General features: G+C 36.0%; 1 protein-coding gene across 1 annotated transcript; it reads left to right on the plus strand.

Annotated features, from left to right (window-relative positions):
* The first annotated feature begins 40 nt into the window (after positions 1-40).
* On the plus strand, positions 41-18,521 carry LOC137771901 (centrosomal protein of 78 kDa-like). Its single transcript, XM_068555674.1, has 7 exons — positions 41-91; positions 7,073-7,176; positions 9,180-9,348; positions 11,359-11,478; positions 13,229-13,291; positions 17,488-17,622; positions 18,474-18,521. Exons 2-7 carry the CDS (start codon positions 7,159-7,161, stop codon positions 18,479-18,481), a joined length of 513 nt encoding a protein of 170 aa, XP_068411775.1. The 5' UTR covers positions 41-91; positions 7,073-7,158; the 3' UTR covers positions 18,482-18,521.
* The last annotated feature ends 784 nt before the right edge of the window (positions 18,522-19,305 follow it).

A 19,305-nucleotide genomic window follows, 5' to 3' on the forward strand; every position in this document is an offset into this window, starting at 1 on the left:
GGCTCGAGGACGTCAGTACACTCGCCGTGCGTCCCCACGCAGCCCCGCCTCCCATGGGGACCCCGGCCTGAGGAGCAGGGCGGCCGGAAAGGTAGGAGGTGTGGAGAATTAGGGGTTTCCAAAAAGCGTTTGCTGACTGATCCAAGCAAAAGTGAGACATGGTTGTATCAACGCATTTTTTAAAATATTTAATTGCAGTGGTTGATTTTTTATTATTATTAATTAATTTATTTATTTTTAAATTTAATTTAATGTTATATATTTATATATAAATTTATTTATATTTATATATAAATACATATTTTTTATTTTTTATATATTTATATTTAATTAATTTTATATAATTTAATTTTTGATTAATTAATTGATTTTTGGCTGAGTTGGGTCTTCGTTTCTGTGTGAGGGCTTTCTCTTGTTGTGGCAAGTGGGGGCCACTCTTCATCGCGGTGCGCAGGCCTCTCACCGTCGCGGCCTCTCTTGTTGTGGAGCACAGGCTCCAGACTCAATGCATTTTAAAAGTAGTAAAACTCCCGATAAGTGTCTGTGCTCGCCCCGCCCAGGAGAGAGCATGCCCTCCGTGAGGGACACGTGAAAGGCTGAGTGAACGTCTGCCTGTGGTCTGTTACCTGGTGCACGGGTGTATGAATTTCTGCGGAGAGCTCTCAATTTCTGTAGTTTCTGCTGACTTGACACGGTGGTTGGCAAATGATGACGTGTTCCACGCATTCAGGACATGATCGTGGTTACTAATAATCACTTTGTTCTCTCTGTGCATGTCTGTGTCCTAATATTTTCTTTTTATAAGGACCCCAGTCATATTGGACTAGAGCCCACCCATTTGACCTCAGTTACCTTTTTACCTTTTAAGGGCCTTATCTCCAGATACAGTCATATTACGAGGTATTGGGGGTTAAGACTTCCACATATTAACTTGAGCAGGACACAATTCAGCTGATAATAGAAGGTAAGAGTAATTTAAGCAAGTAAGTAACTATTTTTTAAAGTGAGTTGCTTAAAGATATGAATTGACTCAAGAAGAACAAGAAGAAATTACATAACACTGTACGTTATACAAAGGTATTAAATTAATCATCATAACATCCTGTGAGATCCGCATGAAATTAGACTAAACAAGATTAAGCAACTTATCCAGAGTTGTATAGTTGGTACTTTCCAGAATTTAAACCAGGTATTTTCCCAGTTCCATTCTACATTATATTTTCATTTCATTATTTGAAATGAATTTTGAGTCTTCATTTTGCTTAGTTTCTGAAGTTCTATGGGGATAGAATGGAGTTGGATATTTTCAGTGACATTCACACATGGGGAAGGAAATTGAGTCCAGAAGCTTCCGCGATGTTTCCATGGAGAACGCTAACAACAGAACCAGAAACACCGTTATCTTTTTAGTTCAGTCATCTTTCGTAACACTCTACAAGAATTAATTTTAAGAAGCCCAGTGTTTTCCAAACTTTCACCAATGGGCTCTGTAGGGTCCTCTAATAATATCTAAGAGACTCATTAGTTTCACATTCCAAGCCACTTAAGACCAGGAGTTCTGATTGTTCTTTGTGAGAAAGTCAAGTGACAATCATAGCTTGTAATTTAGGATGGTTTCTTCAGGGCCCAGGCAAAACCTAATACACAGTAATAATCATTGTTAATTGCATCTTTGACAATGATTAATCGGGTATCAAAGAGGTGTATAAATTGGGAGAAATTATGATCAAAGAGAAACATACGCCACAAATGTTTAATTAATGTTCAATTATTTATGAGTTTAACTTTGGTTAAGCTAATTTTCCTTCTTCTAGACAATTTCCAATTCATCTCTACAAAGGGACCAGAATAATCACCTTCCAATACAAGATTTATTGTGTTCCTTTAATTAAGAGCCTACAGTGACTTGTACATTCACTCCACGAAGTTTTGCTATGAGAGAAAAGGAGCCATTATATTTTGACTTGAATTAGATATGCCACCATACTTGACTTAGCTCATCTTACTGGAAGCACTTTGAGGGAAGATCCTACAGTCTTGTCTTACATCCTCTACAGAATCAAGCCAAGGGAATCACACATAGTTACAGCTGGAAAAACACTTGTTCTGGGTTGATATTTTTAGCCTTTACCACCAAGACTTTATCACCAAGACCTATCTTTACAGTCTCTAAACAGAAGACCTTCTTGCCTTCCGTTTTCCTATTGACTAGGAATGTAAAGGGAAGAACTGAGAAGTAGCCATAGTCGGCTAGCAGCCAGCCCAGATAAATCATCTGTGGAGATATTGTTTCTTTCAAAAGATATAAACATAAGAGGAAGTCCTAGAGTTTGTAACAATTGTGCATAATAAAATTCCATGAAAACCTAGAAATCCAGATGCAGATCAGTAACATATTGGTTAAATAAGCTGTTATGTTCATGCAATGGACAAGTGTACAGACATTAAGAAGAACGAGATACTCTTTTCTATGAGATTCTCTTTTCACTGAACTCATCAGTGCTGCAAAGACAATGTTACATAATAGTTTTTCTTTAACATTATATCAGGCATCTTCATCTTGTCCTGTATTTATTGCCAGTGTTACTCAAGGTTATCATTTACCTCTTTCTCTTTTAGATATATAATTTCTTCTTACTGTGGAAGCATTCATCAATCCCTATTTTACTATTTCTTTTAAATTAGAAATGGATGTTGAATTTTATAAAGTATCTTTGGGGGATATTTCAACTGATTGTATAGTTTTGTTCTCTTTTGACCTTGTTATATGGTAAATTATATTTTGTTATTTTATATTATGCTATTTATTATATATGGTATTATGTTTACTAATTACATTTATTATATTATAATTACATTATAATTAAGGTAGCATTTTGTTTCAGATAGACAAAACGACCAGTGGAATAGGAAGCATCTTAAAATTAGATGCAAGAGCGTAAGGGATTTGAGATTAAAATAAAATTGACATTTTGGATCAGTAGCCAAACTTATTCAACAAAAGTGGGAACATATGGCTATCATTAATAAATTCTAGATATAGCAACTAGTTAAAAGTAAAAAAATCATGAAACTGTAAAAGTATCAGAAACCTGGGAGACTTGAAATAAGTTAGTCATGAGGAACACCTTTCTAAGATACAAAGAAAAAAGGATACATTTAATTATATAAGAATTAAAATTTTTCTCATGGCAAAATGCACTACAAAGGTCAGAAAACAAGCAAAAGAAATTGGGAAATATATTTAGAAATAGATATGCTCTCTACAACTTTTGAGAGAAACACATGTTTCTTTTTCCTTTAACCTGTTATGTGGGTATTAACCTATAATGTAAGTGCACGGTTCCTTTCCTTTAACCTGTAATATGAGATTTCAACTGTATGGTAAGTGCATGGTTCCTTTCCTTTCATCTGTAATGTGAGTGTCAACATGGGGCACTGTTTCCAAGCACAGACTTTGGATGTTCCTGTACTGGTCCCATCACTGACCATCCACAAAAACTTGCAAATGTTGCTTTACTTTCCTGGGGGTTAGAGTCTTAGCTAAGAAATGGGAGCAAAATAGAACCTTCCCCCAGGGATAATAGAAGGTTTAAAGGAGTAAATATGTAAATGACTTAGGACAGTGCCTAGTACAAGACAGATCAATAGAATTACTTATCAATTTTTTAAAGAGACAGACGAAAGAAATAAAGTGTGGTGATTTCAATCTATTGATATATATTCTTGACATCTTGACATTCTTAAACTACCTTTTCATTCATTGGATGACCTAACTTTCTCATGCTTTTTCTTACTCTAGTGAACCTGAGTAGCTAATATCATAGCTTAAAATGTTTGCTTTTATATTTACAAGTAAATTTGACCTGTAAATTTCTTTTTCCTTACAGTCCTAATCTATTTTCAGTATTAGGATTATATAGACTTCCTAAGATGAATAAAGGAGCATTCTTCCTTTGCTACTCTCTAGAAGTTTTTCTTTACTAATACTGATGTTATCTGTTTAATAGAAGTTTGATAGAATTCCCCACCCAAACGTTCTGGGTGGGTCTGGTATTTTCTTGGTGAAAGATTGTAAACTATTGACTTAATTCCTTTACTGGTGAAAGAACTCCAGATATATATTTCCTCTTGTGTCAGTTTTGGTAAACTTTAGGAGCTAGGAAATTGTCCACTTTACATAAATGTTCAAATTTACTGGCATTTCATATATTCTCTGTTTGTACTCTCTGCTATAACATTGTCCTGATTCCTTCTGTGTATTACTTACTTACGTTTTTGTTGTGAGTTTTTTTTTTGTTGTACGTTTTTTTTAAGTGAGTATATTTGAGGATGTTTATAAGCTGAGAGAAAGTAGCCAGCAGAGGAAGGGTGTGAAGATTTAGGAGAGGAAATGATTGTTCATTTGTTTTCAAAAAGCTGAATACTTATCGTGTGCCTGGCCCTTTTCTAGGATCTGGGGTTCACACCATGTGTTATCTCTTCTGCAAGGACAGTTCAACTCATCCCCTGGTGAAGAGAAGTCAGATTATTCTTTGCATCCCATTCAGGTGTAAGAACTGTTCTGTACCTCTGAAGGGACTTTACTTAACCAGAGTAATAAGTTAGAAATCAAAAGAAATGAGAGCTGGAAGGGACCTGAGAGGCCACGGTACTTAATTTTGCCTAATATTTGACATTGAATGTAAGAAAAGTTTATTGCAGAGCCCATTCTCTTCAGAGTTCCTTCACTGAACTTTCTTTGTGTTTTTCATCCAGTGGGTCTAGCTTGTAGATTTTGGCCTCCTCCTAAATTTGCTTCTTCATCCATATTATATTACAGTTTGCCCGGACTATGGCAGAAGCTCCTGGGTGGTTTCGCGGCCCCTGGGCTCATCAGTTCCTCTAAATTCATCTGCCTACTCGGGTTGAGTGATCTTCTAACATAAAAAGATACGCTTAAAATAATGCTGCTAATGGCTTGCCCACACAGAGTTAGTGCATACTAGCCGCCCAGCGTGTGCTCTGCCCAGAGGCGTGTAGTCTGAACTGTGCTCGGCCAAGCCTCATGGGGCTCTTTGACCCTGAGGAAGGGGATCTTTTTGTGATCACTCCCTTTATCTAATTGGTCCTTCAGCAGCGGGGCACCTTTCTCTAATCAGCGGAGGCACCCTTACTCAGCCAGTGGTAGCCCCAGGCCTCATCACTTGTGGGCTACAAGCCAGGCTCTCTCCCAGGCTTGCTTCGGCCAGCATCTCTGTTTTCCTTTCTGTCTCTTCTCACACTTGGCCCCCTGGCCTTTAGTCATCCCCACCTGCAGTATTTAAAGTGCCCAGCAGGTGTCGGGCTTGAGTGTCTTTGCACAGGTGGTCCCTGTGCAGTTAATGCACCTCCTACTCCAACTCTGCATACTCTCATCTTTTCTAGATTCTACTTCAGGGTTATCATGAAGCCGTCACTTAGATATAACTTTTTGCCTCCATAGGAACCTCTGTGCACAAAGGTTATGGTTCTTTATCTCATGTGATTGAAATTTTGAGTTTATACATCTCCCTCCTTAATGAAGGCTTTAAGGGCAGGAGTCGTTTCTAATCCTTAGCACAGAGCAGATGCTTTTTTTTTTTTTTTATTTGGATGCTTTTTAGTGATGATAAAATATATGGTTTAAGTCACTCATTTTACAATAATTTTGGTTTAGGTTGTGACAGAAATAAAGTTTACAGAAGTCGTGTTCCTGCGATAAGAAATAAAGATGTGACCTTGCAGTTGTGTAAAGCTCTTAAATGCTGTGTAAGTGTGTCGGGCGCGCTAAGGAACCTGGAGCTAAATGGGCTAGTTCTTAGAGAGAGCGACTTAACTGTGTTAACAAAGGTGAGCCTTCATTGTGTCCTGCCAACGTTTGATAGTTGCTTTTGGAGCAGACTAAAGCAATAAAATTTTAAACTTGTTCTCCCCATTAAAGGGAGTGAATAAATTGGCCACTTTGGTGCACCTGTGTCTTGCGAATTGTCCACTTGGAGATGGAGGTTTAGAAAGTGAGTTTCAGTCTTGGTTAAGTCTCTTCTCATCAGACTGGTCTCGTGATATCCTACACACCGTGTTACTTCCTGTCTACCTTTTCTTGGTGTCGTTCATGCCTAGGTTGTCTCCTGTGCCTGCTCAAACCTTGGTCCATTCTCATTTGTACCGTGGAAGTTTGTCATGCTGGATACTGTCAGAACTAATTTTACTTAAGTTTGTGTTAAGCCACAAACCACACATTTTGTATATTTTCTGTTTTTTTGTGTTTGTCTATATTTTAATGTTTCTCTTCAAGAAATATTATGGGAAGGGAAATAGCAAGATGTAAAGAGCAAAAAAGTCATCATTCTCTTTAAATTGTTAGAACATGTATCTGCAATCATAATTATAACGCACTGTGGTATGTGTTAAAATAGGAAATATATGTCACGTCCCGTAAGAGCAGCAAACTCAGTGGTGTTAGTGGGGGTGTGTCATGGAAGTAATCACAAAGCAGGTGACTGTTAGTTGGGGTCCTGAAACATTAGTGTGTGTTCCCTGTGTCCAGTAGTGGTCTGGAGGGGTAAGGAAGCCTGCCTTTCAATTTGAGGGAGCAGAGGGTTTGAGGTCCTCTCTCTTCTATTGCTCTAGTATACTGCATAGCACCTAATAAAATACTGGGTTTATAGTTGACATTTAAATCGCTGATTGATCATCAAGATTGGGAAGTATCATTGGAAATGAAAATAGGAAGAGTCTTAAGATTTTTAGGTTTTTCTTTTTTTTCCTATGTCTCAAAAGGTATGTAGTATTTTACTGAGAGGTTGGGAATAAAGTTTGCAGTATTCAGTGTATTCAGTTTTAGTATCTAAATAGAATTAAACTGCTGCTGTAAACTGGAATAACACTTTGTTGCTGACAAGTTTTCAAATGCATCTGTTCGTCAATTACCTGTTTGGGAAGATTGTAGTTAATGATTTTAAGAATGTGGCTATAAACCTCCAATTGACCCAAGAAAAGCAAATAAGTCAAGATTGACAAATGTATAGGCTCTTCATCTTATTGTGTGTGTGGCTTTTTTTCTTTCTTTTAGTTATTTGTCAAGGTGTAAAGAACTCTACCACTCTTAAGACAGTAAACTTCACGGGGTGTAATCTGACATGGCAGGGAGCAGATCACATGGCCAAGATCTTAAAGGTGATTTTTTTATGTTTGAACTTTCATGAAAACACATGTGATTGAAGCACATTAATATATTGATACAGATGGCAGTTCATTTTTGTCTTTTGCTACGTGTGAGTGCAGCTTTCGTTTTGTTGAAAGAATATGACCAGTTTTCAGTTTGGGATTCTGCCATTTAGTAAAGATAGTCCACTTAATTTTAGAAATAAGAGATTTAATATATAATAATATTTTAATGTATTTTTAGTTACTGAAAACATTGATTGTGATACTGTGAAAAAACTATGCCATTATAGTCTTCAAGACTTAAATGAATCAAGTGTTTACTAGCTGCTGTAGTTTATAAACTAATAAAAATCACTACATCAGCAATTAGTAAATACAGTTTTTAAAATAATGCCTTAACAACTTTACAGTGGTTATAATTACTGTATTTAGGCCTAAAGTTATTTAATAATTTGACATGAAGCCTTCTGAAGAGTTTGATGGTGCAGATCAAGGGTAGGTAAACTATGGCTGGTGAGCCAGATCCAGCCCGTCGCCTGGTAAAGAAAGTTTTTTTGGAACATAGTCGCACCCATTGTTTACATGATAGCTATGGCTACTTTCAGCCTATGCCAGTGGGGTTGAGTAGATGCAACAGAAACTGTATAGCCCACAAAGCTGGAAGTGTTTAAATTTAGATTTTAAAAATTGAAAAATTCTTTGAGCCTATACAGGGCAAGTCCATTGACCCCTGGGGTTGAAAACAGTCAAGAACTTGGGTGCCTAAGCCAAATGGTCTAGGTTCAAATTCCCTTTCTCCCATTTCATAGCAAGTGACCATGGACAAATCACTTAACCTCTGTGCCTCATTATGAGGTTTAAATGAACTATTTTGTATAAATAGTGCCTGGCACATACTAAGCACTGTGTAAGTGATTGCTGTTATTTCTGCTTGGAGCTTTTATAAGTTATTGTTAATAGAAAAATGACACTAATGATTTTCATTTTAGAGTGTCAAAGGCACTTTGAGTCTTTTATTTTTTCAAGAATGTAATAAGACTTTTTTCATTTAAAGTCAGTGTTCCCTATTACCAAACTTTATTTTATGAATATCAAGAATTGAATGTCTTTAAGACAATACTTGTGGTTAAATGTCAAACCATTATTTTCCCAAGGCACATCCAACTGTCTGTGCATAGTCCAGGCCTCTAAAGTTTGTGTGCATACCCTAGGTAGCATGTGAGATCCATTTTGTAATACAGTTTTTAAAATAATGCCTTGTACTTCCCTGGCGGTCCAGCAGTGAAGACTCTGCGCTCCCAATGTAGGGGGCCCGGGTTCGATCCCTGCTCAAGGAACTAGATCCCACATGCATGCCGTAACTAAGATCCTGCATGCCACAACTAAAAGATCCGGCATGCCGCAACTAAAGATCCAGCACAGCCAAATAAATACATAAATATTTTAAAATAATAATAATAATAAAATAATGCCTTAGATTTAGGAAAAGAAAATATTAGAACCTATTTGCCTTTGTATCATTTTTAAAATATCTGTGTGGTTTATAATGTACATACAGTATTTGTATAGAACTTCGTGTACATAATTTGTTAATAAATAAGATGCATATTAAAAAGTTTTCTTATGGGTTGCCCAGTCAGGTGTTTGGAGACGATTGGAGGACAGAATGATGACATTTAGAGCCTCAGCAATGATAGAATTTAGAACCAATTCCCTGACTTAGAAGATACGGAAAATAATTCATAGACTGTAATTGAGTTGTCCAACTTTACATAACTGTTCAGAAACAGGTCATCCAGTGGCTGGAATCTAATCACTGACGAAATAGAATCTGGGTCACTGGACTCGTAAACCAGAAGTGACTGTTTAATTTCTCAGATTGATTCCCCTGCCATATATGCTTGATATGTGTGTGTGTAAATCTCTGACATAATAAGCCATACTCAGTAGGCACACACTGTTTCCTTATTCAAGCATCGTAATTTCATCCCTTTAAATCTTTGAGGTATCAGACTACCAGAAGGCATGAAGAAACCTGGGCTGAGAGTCTTCGTTCCAGGAGACCTGATCTTCACTGTATGGCTGGTTTGAGGCGCATCACTCTGAACTGCAACACGCTCATTGGTGACCTGGGTACAAGTGCTTTTGCAGAATCTCATAGTGAGGATTTGTGGCTTGGAGGTAAATTCTAAAATTGAAAATATGGAATTTTTAATATGATATATGCTTAGCTTTTGGCATGATACTGTTGTGATAGGATTTTTTTTTAAAGCCTCATTTTTCTGATAGGTTTTATTTTGCTTGTAAACTTCCTCTACGAGTTGCATATATTCTTTATAGAAAATGCAGAGTTACAAGAGAACAATTACCTGTAATCTTAATACCCAGACATAATCACTGTTCATTTTGGTGTATATACTTTCAGTCTTTTTTTTTTTTTCTATGAATATATTCTGTACACTTAGGGATAACAAAAATAAAATTGTAGCATACTTGCTATTTCATAGTCCTGCTTTTTTCATTTAATTATGTATCATGTAGTATTCCATCATATTGATGTCCCATAGTGTAATCAATTCTTTGCCATTAGATTTAGACAGTTTGTTTTTCCCTGTCAGAAACATTGTGGATACGTTGTGTATACATCTCTGTGTCCATCGGGATTACTTCTGTAGAATAAGGAACTAGAAGTGGAATGACCTGAGTGTGACATATTTTTAAGACTTTTGATACACATTGCCAAATTACCACCCAGAAAGGCTATGCCAATTTGTAGTCCACCCCAACAGTGGGTGTGAAGCCTGCCTCTCACAAACACTGGCTTGTAGCACTTGTAAAAAACTGTAAAACTACAAAAATGAGTACCTCTCCATTTTCTATGCAAGTAGGATTACTCCAAATTTTATAACTTTTTTCAGTTAATTTAGTATGAGCATTTTAGCAAGTCAGTCAATTTGCATCTCCTGCATCATTTTTTGTGATTGTTCTGTATTCCATTATATGAATATGCCACAGTGCACATAGCTTATCCATTCTTGTATAAAAGGTATGTCCAGTTTTTCAGTTACAAATAGTACTCTGATATATATCCTTACCTGTATCTCTGACTATTTCTTTTGGTTAAATTCTTTGAAAGAGAGTTGTTGGATCAAAAAGGTATAGACATTTTAAAGGCTTTTCTTACAGAATCTTGGCTTAATCTGATAGGAGAATAACCACATTTTGTTTTATTTTGTATTCATTTGATTTACTGGTGAGGTTTACTGGCTCTTTGTATTAATTTGGCAATTTGGTTAATTATACCCTGTGTCCATTCTTCTGTAGTGAGAGTTTGTAAGGGTTGTATCATATCCTGTCAGATCCGTTATGTCTGACTTGCTATTTCTGTGTGTCATGGGGGTGTTGAAAGACTCCAGTTATTTTAATGTGATGGTCCACACAACACTTAAAAAAAAGACTCATGATAGTTTCCTTTCATGTAATATTTTTTAATACCTGTGCTTTGGTGATGATCCCTTTGGTTTAAATGAGTAGGTTGTTCAGCCCCAGAACTCCTAGAATTCATGATCAGTTTTTCTGGTTTTTGTCTGACTTTTTATGGAGAGAGTTCTTGACCATCGTACTTTCATGATAGGATTTTAGTATGTATTCTCTATTCACACATTGTTTGAATTTGTTATTATTTGTATCCTCTTAGACTTGTCCTTTTTGCTCTAAAACTAACAGTTATTACATTTCTTCTATTTTGTTTTCCCCTTTTAACTAGTTTCAAGTGTGATTTGGAGCTCAAGATCATGATCAAAAGAATGCAGTGCATTTCTGAGCTCCACCAGTTTTTGCCTGTGAGGTTTACACTGCCACTGCCGCCCTTGCTAATTATGAACTGAGATTCATTTTGTGATGTTTTTTGCTCATAGGTTATATACAGTTATTCTTCAGTTCTGTAATTGTAAAATATGTTGGATGATTTATTGGTACTAAAGCCAAGGTTATCATTGCACATCCAAGAAGAGGTTTTTAAATTGGATTAATGCATTATGTGTGTGTGTATACGTTTCTGTTTTTTTCCATACCCAAAATTACAAACCTGCCATGGCTGGTCTTGTGCAGGACTCTTCCATACGTGAGAAAATGAGAGTTGTCTATATGTTAAATCTGTATAGACTTTGCAAGTGACCTTTTGTCTTTCAGCGAAAGCACTTGACCTGCAGCAGTGTGGCCTCACCAGTGAAGGAGCAAAGGCTTTACTAAAGGCCCTTGAAAGCAACAGAACTCTGGTTGTTTTGGATATAAGAAAAAATCCACTTGTTGGTATGTGGTCACTTTTTGTTTTTAATTGAATCAACACATAGAACAACAAAAAGAGTTTGTTCACATATTGACAGTTTTTAAAACTTAATGTGTTTCACTTTCCTCATCGTATACAGTTGGCCCTTGAACAACCTGGGGGTTAGGGGTGCCGCCCCCCACGCAGTTGAAAATCTGGGTATAAGTTTATAGTCAGTGGCTCCGCATCTGTGGATTCAACCAACCTTGGCTCGTGTAGGACGATAGTACATATTTATTGAAAAATATCCATGTGTCAATGGACCCGCGAGGTTCAAACCCATGTTGTTCAAGCGTCAACTGTACTTTTCTAATGTTGCACTTCCCTTATGTTTTTAGCAGATAATGTACTAATTAAAAGTGAATTATACCTTTAAATTGTTCTTATCTCTACTCTGAATAGAGGTGAACCTAGATACTAAGCCTGCTTCCACCAAGAGCATTATTTCCTTGTTGTGCACCTCTGAATTCTTGCAAGGAGTACTTTATTCATTTGTCAGTTTCACAAGTAATTTTTTTAATAGCTTCTGTGTGCCAGATACGGGTCAGGCACTAGGGATAAAGCAGTGAACCAGACAGACAAAAGTCTTGCCCTCGTGGAGCTTACATTCTAGTGAAGGGGTTCAGATAGAAATGAGTAAACAGATAAGTAATATAATTTTAGATAGTAGGAAGTGCAGAAATATCGTAATGTGAGGAGAGTGAGGGGGAGCACGTAGGACTCCACTGGATAGGTTTGTTAACGGACAGCTTCACTGGAGACGTGGCATTTGAACGGAGACCTGAATGAAGAGAGGAGCAAGCCATGGAAGATCTGGGGTAAGCACACTCCTGGACAAGGAAGCAATGAGTATGCAGGCATGTAGGTGGGTGGAGTATTTAAGGAAAAGCAAGGAGGTCAACATGGCCAGAGTACTGAGTGAAGAAGAGTGTGGTATGACGTGAGGTCAAGGAGCTAGCCAGGGGTCTGATCTTGTAAAGTCTTGAAGGCCAGAGTAAAGATGTGGATTATTCTAAATGAGTAGAGGGTTTTGAACTGGAAAAAGGCATGATCCAAATAGTATCTGCATAAGATGACTTGGTATAGAGAATAGACCTGGGGAGATAATGAAGAGAAACAGGGAGACCAGGTAGGAGACTATCACAGTGGTCCAAATAAGAGATGTTTATGGCTTAGCTTAGGTTGGAAGTTTGGAGCAAGTGAAAAGTCGTTGAATTCAGGTTGTGTTTTGAGGGTGTAGCTAACAGGGCTTGCCGATAGATTAGATGTGGGGTATGAAGGAAATAGTAACAAGGAGACAAGTCGTTGATGATTATGTGTGCCACTGGGTGGTATCACTTAGAAAAAGGGGGCTGATGGGAGGAGCAGCTTTTGAGGGAATATCAGGACTTTGGTTTGTTATCTTAGATGCGCTTTAGGTATCTAAGTGTCTGGACAGTGCTCAGACTGTACTTTCTATCCAAAGGTATCCAAAGCCACTTTAGGTGCAAAATGTTTAAAGTTGACCTTTGCTGCTGCCAAAATAGTAGCCACTGGAGGCAGTCTGCAAGATGGCATCTTAGGTTTTTGAGGAAGAAATTAGAATACACAAAGGGGGAAATAAGTGTATAATTATATAATGTAGATTTCATATTTAATTTTATGGGAAAGCAATAATTAGTTGGCTTTTGGTTTTAAATGGAAATAGCCCTCACTGGGAAATAATTACTCTAATTTCAATTTATTTTACTTTAGATCATTCTGTGATGAAAGCAGTTATCAAAAAATTCTCCAGATGGAAGGAGTGCCAAGTCAGAGGTATAGAACATGTTTTAGTTCTCTCGGAAGAATTTCTCTTTAATGGCTTGTTTTTCTTTCTTTCTGAAAAGAAAATTAGCAAGGTAATTTCTGCCATCTTAAAACTAAGTTTTTAGTCAAATGAAATGGCTTTTCTGTTTTTGAAAATATTGTGTGATGCTTTAATTTAGGTTCCCAGAAATGCAGATTGAAAACCTTTGATTAACTTAAAGTATCTTAATTTCCAATGAAGATCAAACCCTCCTAAATTACCTGTAACTTAAATGGCATATTTATCATTTCTGTCTCAGTACCAGTGGATAACTTCTCCATTGGTGAAGGAACCATCCAAAACTGCTAGATAGAAAAAGAGAACTATAATTTTGGGAAGTGGTCGAAAAGGAAAAGATACTATTAGAATTGGTAACTCTTTCTTTTTTTTAATGCTACTAGAACTTATACTCCTTATGTTTTCGGGTGTGCTAAAATTAAAACAGCCAATATTAACCACATGCATATTAGGAGGCCTATAATTATTTTGATACTTATGAGAATTTATAGAATATAGATATAATAAATGAATTTAAAGAGATGTTAATATTAACCAACATTATTGTTTGGATCTCATAAAAACTTCATTATTTTGAAAATATTTCCTGGTGGATGATTACTTCTAATACTTTGCAATTGAAATTTGGGGTGCACTTTGATGATAATTTTAGTAGTGCTGCTTTTGAGGAATGATTTTTTTTTAATGCAGAATTACCTTTGTGCCATAAGAAACAAAATTTCTTCCCAGTTGCAACCTTCCCAATGTTCCCTGCTTCTTTCTTTGAAATTCTTACCTAAATTTTTGAATCAGGTAATATCTTGTTTCTCTCAATGATAAAAAAAAACTTGAAATATGTATTATCCTTATAAAAGACTTCTACAGACAAGTTTATTGACCTACATTGAACATTTTAGAAAAACATTTTCTAAATGTTTACTGTAATGTATATTTAATTTTCCAAGTGGTAGTTAACCCAGGATTTTACAACTAAGCCTATAATTTTGTTACCAAATGTAATAAAAAGCTTTTAAAACCCTTTAACAATCAGTGGTATAAGTTTCACATTCCCCTGAATTTATAAATTTGCTATAATTTACTTCTACTGATAACGTTTGTATTGTTTCTAAGAGACCTTAACTTTTCATTTTCTCAACATATTATCATTAGTCAGAAATAATCTTTTTTTTTTTTTTTTTTGGTGATAAGAATGAATAGCAGGAGCAGCATTTGTTAAACCAAATCTAATATGAAACAGACTCTTTCTTGTGAGTAAATTTGAATTTTGAAACAGTAAAACAATAAGGTTTAATATAAAGCAAAACAAATTTTTTATGTTTATGATCTGCCAATTTCCCAGAAAAAGTTTTGTGGTGACTTTAGTTCTATACCAGATACATTAAAATCACCAATGGACAACACATCTTTTATTTAGGTACCCTCTGAAAGTTTTAAAAATTTGTTGACTTAATATCACTGAACTGTCCACTTTAAAATGGTTAAAATGATAAATTTTCTGTTTTGTGTATTTTACCACAATTTTTAAAAAATGTGTTGTTTGAAGATTTCGGGTTTCATAAAGGTATTGTATTAGCATAACAATGAAAAATTTAAAAGACCACCTCTAATCTCATTATCCTTTCAAGCAATATTTACATTTTTATTTTCTCTTCCTGCTGTCTATAAACATAATTCCACATAGCTTCAATATAATTTGCCATTCTTAATTTTTCATACTAAATTTAAATTTTATGATTCATAGTTATACTTTTTAACATTGTATTCACAAGGTTTCATTGAGTTGGTCAATTTTTTAAATTGGTGAAAAATTGGAAATAACCTAAAATAAACTATTGTAGGGCTTCCCTGGTGGCACAGTGGTTGAGAATCTGCCTGCTAATGCAGAGGACACGGATTCGAGCCCTGGTCTGGGAAGATCCCACATGCCGCGGAGCAACTAGGCCCGTGAGCCACAACTACTGAGCCTGTGCGTCTGGAGCCTGTGCTCCGCAACAAGAGAGGCTGCGACAGTGAGAGGCCCGCGCACCGTGATGAAGAGTGGCCCCCACTTGCCACAACTAGAGAAAGCCCTCGCACAGAAATGAAGACCTAACACAGCCAAAAATAAAAATAAAAAAAATTGTAAACATCTTCATAAATACAGCTTTTGTTTTTTTCAACTTCAAGGTGTATGTTTTTGATTCTCTATTAATCAACTTGCTTGGACAATAGTGTATTAAATAGAAGTTGTTAAGAGTGTTTATGAAGTCAAAAAAAAGCTTATGATTGTCTGCCAATTGTTATTTCAAGAGAATGATATTTTAATAATCAAATAGTACATACAAAGAAGTTAAGATTTGTGATATCACACTAATTAGATATTATTATTAAAAATTTATATCATATGTAAAGCATTCTTAAAATAGCTAAGTTGACTTTTTTGTTATGATATTAGAAATGGAAATATATATAAATAAAACATGTATATGTAAAACATATTAGGAATTCTGTAAAATTAGTACCTGGTCGTATATAATAGGGCATCATGGAATGAGAAGAAAACAATTAAACTTTTTTTTTTATTTAGCCTGATTAAACAAAGTGGAAATGTAACTGAAGTATACAAGCTCATTGAGCTATTTTAAGAGTAATTTTATTTCTTGGGCTTTTTTTTTGTATTTGCCTCAGTTATTTGGAGACATAGAGGTAAGCCAAATCAGTATCTGGGTACATACCTAGATCCAGGTGAGTATAGGGGTGAAATAATGGTGTGAATTGTGTCACATTTATATTGTAATTATGTATGCCTAAAAAAAGAATGGAACCTTTATTAGAAATTTTTTTTTATCTCCTAACAAGAAAAGTGTAATTAAAAAATTTTTTATACAGATGTATTTGCATTAGTTTCTGAAAGTAAAGGAAGAGTATACACATACAAACCACATGCATGCAAACATTTTTTTTGACGGTAATTAAGTTAAAAAACAATAAAATAGCACAAAATGAACTGAGCTCCTATATATTTTTAAGACGCATGTAAATCACACAGGATCGTGTGGTGATTATCAATAACCTACACTCCATGAAATATTTGTCCTATATTACCACATACACTGCATTTTACCCTGCATCCTAATGCTGCTAAAATATAGTAGAAAGCAACAGCATAGTACAGGGAGATCAGCTCGGTGCTTTGCGATGACCTAGAGGGGTGGGATAGGGAGGGTGGGAGGGAGGCTCAAGAGGGAGGGGCTATGGGGACATGTGCATGCATACGGCTGATTGGCTTTGTTGTGTAACAGAAACTAACAGAATTGTGAAGCAATTATACTCCAATAAAGATCTATTAAAGTAAATAAAATAATATAAAATATAGTAGATTTGAAGGATCAATATAACCATTTTAACTTATAATGTTTGTTTTCAGGAAATTCAAATTAAATATTTAAATGTGAATTTTAATATATGGCTTGTTCTAAATAAACTATTAACACGTAGGTCTAGTTTTTGCAACCAAATATTTCATATAAAGATACTTGCCTCTTTACTACTGAAATATAGGATAAGTCTCCACATTTCACTCTTTTATCCAGTGGGTTTCATTTGTTTTTTTGTGTGTTTTCTATATGAAATCAAAGGAGCAGTGACGGTTGACAGGCTTATAGGAGAGTAACATTGATTCACCTACCACCCAGCAACTTGCAGCCTCATAACTTTTATTGTTTTTACATAGAAAAATTCATCTTAAATTGAAATTTTGGTCTAATTCTGAAGATTCTGTTTGGCAGAAGTCATGGGTGTATCTGTGTTTCTCTGTCCTTGAGATTCAGAAATGCCAAAGATGTTCTAAGATTCAGTAAACTTGAGTGTTTCTGCATGATACATAAAATGTATCATACTTTGGGATTATTTTAAAAATTTATTTTTGCATTTCTGCACATCTCAATACTTTTGTTTTAGTTAAAATAACTTGTTACTGTAGAGAACTTATATTTTTTAAAAATGCCGGCTTACGTAAAACCTTTGTACAAAACGATCCTCTTTTTAATGGGCTTGGCATCATTGTCAAGTGCCTGTTTTATTCCTTTCAAAGTGTAACCATGTGACAGTTGCTCTGTAGACTTTTGGTACATCTTGATTCCTTCTTTTCATGCTTTGTCAAACATAGGCTTGGCCGCAAAGAAACCTGTAAGTAATGGAAGGAAACACTCTGCTGGTAAAGAATGTTATGCTCCTGAACCTCTACCACCTGGTGTGTCTGGTTTCCTGCCGTGGCGTACTGCAGACGTGCAAAAAGGAACAGGTAACGTGCTTGCATTCCCTGTCTTTTTCAGTCGCTCAGAATTCTTTATTTTGGAACTTCTATTATGTGGGCGGTCTCTGGTGCTTTCTATAGAGGAAAGAAGATAACTACACATGGCATCTGCCTAATGAGCCATCTAAGGAAGAGAAACAAAAAGTAATTGGGAGTTTCAAGTTGTTTCTCAAGTGTCACAACAGAGGTAACCCCGTGGGAGTCTTGAGGAGACTAAAATTATCACCAATTGTGCAGGTGAGAAAAGTTTCACTAAAGGCAGGTGTAGTTGAGCCAAGCCCTACAGCACAGAAGTAGGAACTTGGATATGTACGAATGGGAAAAAAGACATTTTAGGCCTGGAGAATAGTTTAATACAGAATGGATGAGAAATATGCATTAGACCTATTCTAAATCAACTGGCTTATTAACTCAGTAAATCAGATTTAGTGAGTCAAACTAGCTTTAGCTGATTACTTATCCAGGGGATAGCTGTTCATAGTAATTTTTGTCATAGAACAGTAAATGAAATTGTTGAACTATAGCTTTAGGCTTGCTAAGTGAAATAGATTGCTCTAGATGATTTTCAAGTGACTTACTTGGTAGTATTCACGAAATTGGGGGTAAACAATTGCTTAAGAAAACATAGAGAATTGATTTTAAATAGTACTTGAAGTAGTTACTGTGTAAAGTATCTGTTCAGTAGCTCATGTTAAATGGATGTTTATAATCCCCATTGGACAACCAACTACTGTTTTGCAAATGGTAATGTGAATTGCTGTTGCATAAACTATAGTGTTGAATCCCCAGTCTTTGCACTTGAGTTTAACAACTCTGTGGTTTCCTATCTTCTTCTTGAGACACTTAATCTCAGGTCCATCCTCGTCACACAGAGTGGTAAATTAGAGAACGATTAATATCACCATTTAAAGAAGTGAGACTGAAATCTCAACCATCCTGAACGTAGGAAATGAAGGGGCCTCTCAGCAGTTCAGAGAGTTATCACCAGGCCAGTCGGCTGAATTCTGTTCAGTTTTCTCCGTAGCAGAGCCCTCCAGGTCCTTCTCTTGAGCTTATTTATTTTTATACACAGTTCTGTATGGATACTGTACATAATACTAAATAGTTGTATTAACTGGGTTTAACGGGTGATGTATTCACATCAAGATCTAACTTCGTTTTGTTGATATCTTTTTAGGGGCTTTCCATTCATCAAAGCTCGTGATGTATATAATAAGTTGTAGGTATGTAGCTATCATGTTTATGATATATAGGGGGTTGAATTGGGAAAGGTGGATGGTCATTCTTTTTGGTTTTTAAACTGACAGAGCCTTACAAGAAGCATTTCCCTCTCTGATATAAATCCATGTGAAACTTGTCTGGTCGCTCTCCCAATGCAAATGTGTAGTTGGGTGGATTTGGCACACAACTGGCAGCCTTGTGGTTATGTCTGTAAACAAGGAAGCCTGTTCTCCAGTCTGCAAATCAGCTGTTACCCAGTGAAACGAACTTGACTGCCATTTCTGACCCCTCACATGGAGCTGTCATACTCAAGAATGTTCATATGCTTTCAAAAAATGTTGTTTGCGGGCTATATGTACAAATTCCTGATCTGAAAGCCAACATAAAGCAACATCTCCCAAACCTCTGCTCTCTCACTAAGGCCACACACATTCCCTTGCTTATGGCCTC

The sequence above is a fragment of the Eschrichtius robustus genome, chromosome 11 (assembly GCF_028021215.1).
Source record: "Eschrichtius robustus isolate mEscRob2 chromosome 11, mEscRob2.pri, whole genome shotgun sequence".
Taxonomy (NCBI): domain Eukaryota; kingdom Metazoa; phylum Chordata; class Mammalia; order Artiodactyla; family Eschrichtiidae; genus Eschrichtius; species Eschrichtius robustus.

Coding starts and splice junctions, on each gene's coding strand:
- LOC137771901 (XM_068555674.1), top strand. Junction 9,349..11,358: donor TGAGGATTTGTGGCTTGGAG/GTAAATTCTAAA, acceptor TTTGTCTTTCAG/CGAAAGCACTTGACCTGCAG. Junction 13,292..17,487: donor GAAGGAGTGCCAAGTCAGAG/GTATAGAACATG, acceptor TGTCAAACATAG/GCTTGGCCGCAAAGAAACCT.